General features: G+C 48.1%; 1 protein-coding gene across 1 annotated transcript in view; it reads left to right on the plus strand.

Moving 5' to 3' along the window:
* Window positions 1–3,895, plus strand: part of SLC25A1 (solute carrier family 25 (mitochondrial carrier; citrate transporter), member 1) — a 58,600-nt gene extending 54,705 nt beyond the window's left edge. The window contains exon 9 of the mRNA XM_015409290.1: window positions 1,259–3,895. Within this exon, the coding sequence (XP_015264776.1) occupies window positions 1,259–1,373 (115 nt within the window). The 3' untranslated portion in view covers window positions 1,374–3,895. The remainder of the gene's footprint in view (window positions 1–1,258) is intronic.
* Window positions 3,896–10,298: the final 6,403 nt, after the last annotated feature.

Consider the following 10,298-nt stretch of genomic DNA (forward strand, 5'->3'; position numbering starts at 1 on the left):
TCCTAATAATCGGCTCATAGATCTTTTCCTTTATGCAGCTGGCACAGGCTGTTGTTAGTGGTTCCAAGGAACAGGGTTCTCTGCCTTTCAACTATTGGGGGCAGCTCCTTGATTGAAGGCCTGGTGGAAGAGCTCCGTCTTGCAGACCCTGTGGAACTGCATAAGGTCCCGCAGGGCCCTGATCTCTTCTGGGATCTTGTTCCACCAGAACGGAGCCACCACTGAGAAAGCCCTGGCCCTAGTTATGGCCAGCCTGGCATCCTTGAGACCTGGCAGGGCCAGTTGATTTTGGGACCCTGATCGCAGTGCTCTCTGGGGAACGTGTTCTGCCATTAGAGGGACTGATGCCCAGCTGCAGCATCACCTCACTTCAGTGGAAGTGATATGGTGTAGCTCTAGGAATCACTGGAAATTCTGTGGTAAAACCATAGAGATTCCAGTGATTCCTAGAGCTCCCCGATGTGGTTTTACCAGAAGTGATCTGATGCAGCAGCTGGTGTTGCAGGGTTTTGTTTTTAATTCTCCCACCATCTCTCTCTTAGTGGCAGTGGGCAACAGAAGCAGGGATTCCCTGCCCTGACTAAAGGCTTGTCACCTCACTGGGTCCAGTCCCCTTCAAAAACACTCTCTGGAGAACCTCTAATGGAGGAGGTGGATTGGGTTTCCTAGAGCAAGGAATTCCAAAAGCCTTACCTTATTCAAGAGAGGCACACAGGGAAGAATAGCACCCAGTGATCTTAGACCACAGGCGGGTTCATATGGGTGGTCTCTTATACCTCAGGATCAAAACAGTCCGAAGGAGCCTTCCTTGCGCTGGAGGAAGGCCTGGTGAAATGGATTCACAGGATCGAACCCCTTGTTCTCAAAGGGGCATAGAATCATTGTGAAGCAGTCCAAACCCAAAGACCGCTTGCTTTCCTTTTTACCATGATGAGAAACATGGAAATAATGTTTTGACTGGACAGAATCCTGAGAATTGTAACTTTAGTCACTCATCTTGTGAACTTTAAATGTGGTGCTCCTTTTAATGAATGGCTGATGGGACTGGGCCACAGAGACGTTAGTTATGATTACTATCTGCGTGTACCTGCCAGACAGAGGTCTGCCCCACGGTCTGTTCCTATGTCCACAATAAGTTCTTGGATCACAACTCCTGAATGGACCTGATGTTTGTTTCAGCTCCCAGGACTACTGCAGCCTAACTTGGATTTTGTGACCTGTCTGTTTACCTCTTTCCTTTACCGTCACCCCCTTGCAGGTTTTACAAGGGCACTGTCCCCCGTCTGGGCCGGGTGTGCTTAGATGTGGCCATCGTGTTCATCATCTACGACGAAGTGGTCAAAGCACTCAACAAGGTGTGGAAAACTGACTGAAACGGACACGGTGGGAACCAGTGGTGCTGTCTCCGCACCTGCCAGGCAACAGCTGGGAGAAAAAAAAGATGTGACCAACCTCCAAGGGCATTGTAGGGGCGTCTCTGTGTGAGTGCGCCTGGAATGCATCTGAGCTTCCTTCCTATGCTGCGAACAGGACACTAATCCAGTCCCCAAACAGCTGCTTCCATATCAAGCTTTCTGACTCTTATTTATCAGAAGGAACTTTGGAGAATTTTAAATTATTGATTGTGGGGTGATGTGACAATAGAAAATGGGGTGGGAAGGGAGATGGAATGGCGGGGGGGGGGAAGCAAGCCTAGCTACTGTCTGCAACCAAGACCATCTCTGCAATCTGGGGTAGTGGGGAGAGGATTTGTCTTGGTGCCCATGAGAAAGGGAGAAAAGAAACATTCCTCCTCCTCCTCCTCACCCCCACATGCTAGAGGTGCAGTTCAAGCCAAGTTGCCTTTTACAAAAATGTACTAATTTAGGGTGTGGGTTTGGGTTTTCTTTGCCCGTGTTGTGGTTCTGTGCCTTTCCCATTGAAGGGCACCATAAAGATCCAGTGTTGGAGCTATAGCTGGGGAGAACCCTACAGAAATAGCATGGGGACTCTCAGCTATTCCAGTCCTATAATTTGCCAGCAGTGGGTCTTTAGGGATTGCCGTTGACTAGCTTACTAAGGGAGCCATCCCAGTGAAGCCCTAAGGGCTGGGGGGGGGGAATTGAATGCCTTGTTCCATCACCCATAGTTTTGAACTTTGCACATATCAGGAACTGTGGGTGTGGGCAGAGAGAATGCCTGGAGACTTTTGACAGAACAGAAATGTAATTCATTCCATAAGTCCTCCTCCCAACAGCTTCTCTCAGCAGCTGATCCTTCGTGACCCTCAGTCAGAAGTGGGCATCTTAGGCCCAAGCTAGATATGACGACGGGAGATCAGGTGGAGGTTCTCCTTAGGTTTTCACGAGTAGGCTAAAGTAGGGGCTGGGGGAAGGAGTGGCTTCCCTTCGTGCTGTTTTCACAATCTTTAATTCCCACCCCCTCCCCACCGGCTGTTTGGTCCCGGAGGGATCTTGCGGAGGCGTTCCATGGCATATATTTGTGCTTCCCATGGGGTGGAGAGCAGATGAGGCTGAGCAGATGTGGTATGTAAACGGATGGAGAGGAAAGGCCTAGTCACCTTTCTGCCATGCCAGAGCCTCAATCGGACCCCAACCCCACTCAGTCGTTTACAGAGGTGTAATTTTTTTTTAAGAGTAAGAGATAAGAGACCTAATACTAGATCTCCCATTTTGACATTTAGCTTGGCCTTTTAAGTTTCAGGCGTCTGACCTGTGTGTGTGCTTGCTGGCTCAAGAACACACGGAGACGTTCTGCGTAGAGGCCCCTATTCTGGGCATAGGCGGTGGGGAGGCAGTTGTCTGCCACTGGCATCCTTTTAACCCGTCAGGTCACATCTGATTCTTAGGGACGCCTCTCATCTTAAAGCTGACATCTTTTTGTTGTTTAGTGTCCAGTGACAGATTGACAGGGCGCCCCTCTTCCGTGGCCCTTTTAAAAATTTCCCTCCCTTATTTCTGAGGCAAGTTAAATCCCTGCCCACAGTGAGCTCAGTCCATAATTAGCTTGTTTACAGTGAGAGTTGAGGCAAGGCTGAATGGAAAGACGGAGCAGCTGGCAATGTGGTTTTTACCCCTTAGAATCAGCTTCATGATACACTGGGCAGCCAAGTCCTCCCCAGTGAAATGATTTCTTCTTTTTAAATGGTGTGTTGCTGTCTTATTGGATTCCTTTGTTTTGAGGGTCATAACAAGTCCCCTGAGAACAAGTTTGGGCAAACACGATGCCCACACCCCACTCTCTGTCCAGGTGCCAAGGGATATTGCAATGATTCCATGACCAATTTGTGCCAAATCTTTTATGTCCATGTCTGGTATATTTGTGGTGGTGGTGGTTTCCCTCCCTTGTGTTGTTATGCACTGTAATTAAGTGCAGCCTGTTGTAGGAGGAAGACAGAACGGGGGGGAAATCTGCTCTTTTGCCACAATTGAGATAGAATCACAAAATGAATAAAAATGATATGATGAACTTCTGAAAGTGTTGGACTTTAAACCAGGATATGAAACACTTGAAGATTTCAGCTTTGGTGTGTATCCAACCACATGTGCATATTGGCTATAAACAGTCTTATTTCCTGGAATATTTCACAGAAATCAGGCCGTTTGGCTCCGTCCCTGTAATCTCTTACACCCACTTGGCTTATTGTAGGGTGGTCTTCCTGCCATAGGTAGGTATTTGCAGTTGCACAGTACCCTACCACCTTTCCAGTTTTGATAATGTGGCAAGCTGTGGCAGATGGTTAGGTTTTGCTGCTCATGTTTTACCAGCCAGGGATTTATTTGTCTTTCACTGCACTGGCAGACCAACAGTACAACAGTACAATGGCTCTCCTGGGATTTCTAGTCTTTTCCAAAATCGAGCTGTCCGATGAAGATGCCGCTAATAAAACCAAAGTTGCCTGTTCACTTAAGCCTCTTTGCTGTTTTGCTGAATTTCAAACCCTCAGTCGGCCTCCTGCTGCAAGAAAGAATTTCCAGGACATGTAAATCCACCAAGAAGAGGGAAGAACTTGTGTCTCCTGGATGTTTCTGTATAAAAATGCACTCCTTCAACACAAAGTGACCTGAGCCTTAAAGAGTCGCAGTCAGTAATGGGAGATGGACTGCAACTCTATGGTAGATTGCCTCTCTGGCTTCTCCAGCTACAAGGATTGTGGGTAGTTGGTATTTGGAGTCTTGGGGTGAGGCGCTGCCAGTCAGAATAAGCAATATTGAGCTAGGCAGACTAAAGGTCCAGACAGAAGGCAGCTTCATATAATCTGGAGTGATGGTGAACTCAATTCCCAAGCTTTGTGGGGCTTACTTCCTGAAAAATACACTTAGTGTGCTTAATTGTACTGTGGATATGGCTCAGTGGTAGAGTGCATCTTTTGCCCATAGAAGGTTCTGCTTCTGGTCTCTCTAGTTAATGGGTCTCAGCAGGTGTCCAGAAAGACCTTTCGCTATGCACCAGGATAGTTACAGCCAACTCAACATCCCTGAGCTATAGTAGTATCTGTTTTTAAGTTTATCTAACACATCTGCTTGTTTTCACCTGCACCTTTATTAATAGCGTTTAAACACTGGTGCAAATCGAAGTTTGGGGTTCATTCTCTTCCTCCACCTGTAATTTGAGTCCTGTTTTTATTCTGGAGTTACCGTAGTGCTTAATGTTCAAAGTGGAGAATGTAAAGACCCCGAACATTCAGCGTACAATAGGACCCTCTTAGCCAGCCTATCCTGGAACTTGCTGATTAAGCAGCTCAATGACCTGTCTGTCGGAAGCTCAGGCAGGGGGTGGGTTGCTTTCACGTTGAGAGGTCTGAAATCCCCTAAAGCCACAACAAGGGTTGCTGTCTGTCCAAGAGTTTCCTAAGCAGTTCGGGAATGTCATAAAAATGAATTTTGCTCTTATGACCTTCTGGAATAAAGACTCACATATTGCTCCTTTAGAATAAAAAGCTTAATATGCCACCCACTGGCCACAGTTCATACCCAGCCTTTCCTTTCCAATCATAAAATCCCTTCTTGGAGCAGGTTTTGGACAGAATTTGGTGTAGTGGTTAGGAGTGCAGACTCTAATCTGGGAGAACTGGGTTTGATTCCCCACTCCTCCACATGCAGCTGCTGGTGTGACCTTGGGTCAGTCATAAGTTCCCTCAGAGCTGTTCTCTCAAGGACAGTTCTCAGGAGAGCTCTCTCAGCCCCACCTACCTCACAGGGTGTCTGTTGTGGGGAGGGGAAGGGAAAGGGATTGTAAGCCGCTCTGAGACTCCTTCGGGTAGTGAAGGGCAGAGTATAAATCCAATCTCTTCTTTTTCTACCATTGACTCTTCCACTGAGAGCCAGTTTGGTGTAGTGGTTAAGTGTCTGGACTCTAATCTGGAAGAACCGGGTTGGATTCCCCACTCCTCCACTTGCACCTGCTGATGTGACCTTGGGTCAGTCACAAGCTCTGGCACAGCTGTCCTTGAAAAAGAGCAGTTTGTGTTCTCTCAGCCCCACCCACCTCACAGGGTGTCTGTTGTGAGGAGGGGAAGGGAAAGGAGTTTGTAAGCCGCTCTGAGACTCCAAGTGAAGGGCGGGGTATAAATCCAATCTCCCCCTCCTCCTCCTCCACTGTCCTTTCTCCAAGGAGTGCAAGGCAAAGCCATAAGATTATCCATTTTTCTATCCTCACAACAACCCTGAAGCAGCTGTTAGTTAGCAATAAGCATGTGCTGGAGAAGCATTTGTCCATCTGATTTAGTTTGATATCCATACACCTCCACTGAAAACCTCTGGACACTTCCTGTCCTCTCACACTTAGTGTCTTGTCACAGCAAAGGGCCATCCCACCCAAGGACCCCTCCCTCCCCTTCCAGCCCTGGAGGAGGCAAGGACCTTAACTGGCGGCTACCACTGCGGTTCTAGGGCTTTACTGGAGAGGGCCCAGGGCACCCTCCCTCTCCCCCGGGCAGCTCTCTTCAGTCAGGCCATGCCCTGATATGTGGCAGAATATTGAGGCACAGAGGACCCCAGAAGAGTGAACAAGAAACAGTTTATTAAACATATACTATAACAATTAATAAAAATGGCAGAATGAATACAGGGACACAACAACTACACAGGGCAAAACACACAGAAGGAAGCTGGCTAGAAAGCATGTAACATTGCCAAGTCCCTCCTGGCCACAGGTGGGAGGTGTTGGTGGGGTCCCAACTCCAGGTTGGGAAACTCCTGGGAGTTTGGGGATGGAGCCCGGGGAGGATAGGGACATACAGTCCACCACCAAAACTTTCATTTTATCCAGGGGAATGGATCTCTAGTCTGGAGATCAGCTGTAATTCCAGGGGATCCCCAGGTCCCCCCTGGAGGCTGGCATCCCTAATGAAGGAACCAAGCTCCCTCATATTACTGCCTTAGTTTTTATTTGTGCCTCAGTACGTGATCCCAATATGCCAGACTCATCCCCATCACAAGGCAAGGGATCACATCCATCCAAAAGCAAATCCTGATGCTTGGGGGTGTCTGGGAAATGTTGGTTTGTGAGGAAACTGGCAGCCAGGCCTGAGGCCTGTGTGTCACATTGCCTACTCTGGGTTGGGAAATTTCCGGAGATTTGGGGGTGGGGTCTGAGGGAGGTCTTCAGTGGGGCCTAATGCCATTAGCACAATGATTTATTTATTTAGGCATTTTTATCCCGCCCTCCCCGCAAGCGGGCTCAGGGCGGCTTACAAAGGGGCAAGAGCCCATGCATAAAACCCAGTAAAACAGTAAAATGATAATAGTAACAATAATAACAGTAATAACAATAATAAAGTGCTTTCAGTAGACAAGATGGTCTTGAGTGTTATGGTAGCATCTTCCAGTCAGCTCCATTGGAGTACCACTGTCCAGTAGATCGCTCCAATCCCACGTTGTTAATGCCGCACAATGTATGGCTGAGCTTCCCAGGGCGATCCCGAATCCCAATGGTATTGCCACCATTGTTGGTGGTGGCAGCGGCGGCCCCTATATGAAAGCCTGGTGGAAGAGCTCCGTCTTGCAGGCCCTGCGGAACTGCATCTGGTCAAGCCAGAGGTTACATCAGTGCATCAGTACACTGGCCATCACTCCCGCCCCATTTCCCCCATTTTTCTCCTACTGCCCAGCTGATCGGTGGCAGGAAGGGCTCCTGTTTCCATTGGGAAAATGGTAACCCTACTTCTAACCCATGTTCTATAACAATATGTTATATCGGTATCAGAGTTTCTATGAGACTTCAGGTTCAGGCCTCTAGCTCTTACTCACTACAGGTGGGGGAGCCACGAAAGTCAGTCACTTGCCTGATGAGTGTCAGAAGTTTGCTGACCTTTTTTTGGCTCCCTTGAACTCCTGTGATACCTGTATAACCTCTGCTCGTGTGAGTTCTGTGAGGCTAAACTGGGAACAGATCTTGCAAGACAGCATCAGTTAAATCAAATGTCTTTAAATAAAAAACCTCTGACATACAGAACAATACAAGATTTCTAGCTAAACCCATCGGAGTGACAGGTAACGGAAACATGCAACAGGTAGGGTCTTTGAATTCAGTTAAGCAACTGGCTGTTGCTCGATGCCGCTTTTGGGTGAGCAAAGTCCAACTTTTCTGGTCCTCCGAGTGCCAGAGTCTTGCAATGCAGTTGTCTTGCAAAAAGGAACAAACTGAACACCACGGAAACCGGGCTTGAGCTTTCAAGCTTGAAAAATACAATACAATATAATATACAATACAATAGCCCTGCAATATAATATACAATATAATAGCCCTACAAGAACAATATACTAGTCACACTAAATCTACCCTCCCATTAACATTTCACATACATAGATTTCAGTTACCTTATACAAGGTGATAGGAGTCCAGAATTTTATACAGCTCTCTAGCAAACAGACCTTCCTTGCGCTGCTAGCCTCAGTCCACGGACTCTGCCCCCACTGGGCTAAACCATCTAGTTCCTGGGGATGGGGTTACGCCTACAAGGAGTTTACCTTGCCAGCGGATTCTCTCAGCCTTCTTTGCTTTGGAGAGAATGGGATTAGGCCTCCGATTCAAACTGCTGGTAGCTGCAGCAGTGTAGAAATATCAGAGCAAGAAGGTAAAAGAAACTACCAGATGACTGGAAAGTCTTATGTGGCTGCGGTCACACGGAGCATTAGCCACACTACAGAGACGGAAGATAGGTGGATTTTCCGGGCGCAATCAAACCGCAACATCTGGGAAGGGTAGAGCTCCCATGGCGAACCCGAGGCTTCCCACTGAAGATGCGCCGTAAAAAACTAGTACCTCCGAGGTACTAGTTTCCGGAAACCACGGGTCAAGGGTGGGCGTCTGATCACGTTTCCGGTGGTAGCGCGTGGCATCCGGCGCCCGCCCATGTCCCGTCACGAAAAGGTTTTTTCCCCCCAAGTCTCCACGGGATGCGCACAAGCACCCAACGGCTCATGCGCACACTTCGGTTAAAAAAAACACAACACCCACCACGCCGCTTCTTTGCCACGCCACAGGATTTACGTATGATCGGCACCTCCCCCCGAACCATGGGATGTCGGCAGGACGTTTGATCCGGTGGCCGCGCAGTAGTTCGCTCCGGGGCAAACAGCCACGCCTCCCCTCCACAATATCCGGCCCGTGTGACCGGGGCCTGAGTGTATCAACTTATCAGTCCCTTCTTGTACCAGGTATTCCAACTAATGCCATTGCAGTAAAAATGCCAGTATTGACTCAGCTTAGATCAGGGGTATCGAACTCATTTGTTATGAGGGCCGGATATGACATAAATGAGACCTTGTTAGGCCGGGCCATGTGTGTCATGAAATGTAATGCCAGGTAGTGGAGATATAAACTTTATAAAGAACACAAACACAAAGGTTTTTTTTTACTTAAAATAAAAACATGCTTAAAACATTAGCACTCTTGCAATATTTTGTTTATTTAACGGTGTCTGATAACTGACACCTCTTGCTCTGAATTAGTGCATCGAATGTCTGTGCTGTTGCAATCTTGAATATGCTGTTCAGGTGTGTATCTGTAAGCTGCAAACCTATGATGACGCAGCAGCAGCAGAAGAACTGGAAGAAGAAGCAGAAGACAGCTAGTTTCACTGCAGGCCTGATAGAAACCCTCCAGGGGCCTCATCCAGCCACCAGGCTGCATGTTTGACACCCGTGGCTTAGATAAACCATGAAACCGTGGCTTGAGAATCTGACTTTGGTTAGTATGATCACCTGAACATGAGTAACTCAGCTCATTATGGATAGTTATATGATGACATGCCAAGAACATGGGATGGATCCTGTGATCTGTCAGGGGAGGGTGTTGATGGTCAAGGATCCTCCTCTACTTTCCCATCGTTCCTCAATAGCTGTTTCTGACTCCAGGAAAGTTGATTTACTGGAGTCATGGCACCCATGTGGATCAATATGGGCAAAATCGCCCTTCCTGCCTCTTCTGTTGGCAAAGCTATACTGACAAGAATTTAAATCCATATCTCCCAGATCTTCAGCTGACACCTTAACCACGACACCAGAGGTCCCCAGCGTGGTGCCCGTGGGATGCCATAGAGCCCACCAACACCTTTCTTGGCACCTGCCAAGTGTTTTTAGAAAGGGGGGGGCAGGGTTTTTTGCACAGCAGACTTCTATTGGAGATTTGATTGGCTGTGCTGATTTTTTTTTTTTAATTGCTTTGGCAGCAGCTGTTCCCACAGCACAAGGATCTTCACTGTGTGACTGAAGGTAAGTGGTGGCAGCCGTTTTGTGGCTGTGCCCACCACACTGTGTCAGAATTCCAAAGGTGCCCACAGGCTCAAAAAGGTTGGGAACCCCGACACTACACTGCAATATATTAGAACTGTTTTTCTCTATGGTACTTGAAATGCCTCTGAACCCGTGCGAAAGTGCCTTTCCTCCATGATACGGATTTTAGGAAACAGCATTTTACTGACCTTCCTGAGTGCTGAATCCACCGTGGAGGACACTCTGGCTTTAAGACCCAGGAGGAACCTGTGCACTCTAACTGACAGTGGTGGGGGAAAGTAGGTGGGAGGGAGGGGAGAGAAACTTTTTAATGTCCAGCCAATCCCCTTTTGTGCACTGGACACTTTAGGCCAGTGGCCAGTGGGTATTTGTTCCTTGCGTAAAAGAGGGTCCTGTTAGGAGCCCGGCTCAACGGTGGCACCTTTCACCACCATCCACTCATGAAAGTGGAAATCAGGGGATTCTCTCCTCAAGCAGCAAAGATCTGTCCAGCGAACCAGATGCCGATGCTCAGCCACTGATGACTGCTTGCCAACACTGGCCTCTTAAAGAGGCCGAATG

This window comes from Gekko japonicus, unplaced genomic scaffold (genome assembly GCF_001447785.1).
Source record: "Gekko japonicus isolate JY-2015 unplaced genomic scaffold, Gekko_japonicus_V1.1 scaffold508, whole genome shotgun sequence".
NCBI lineage: Eukaryota > Metazoa > Chordata > Lepidosauria > Squamata > Gekkonidae > Gekko > Gekko japonicus.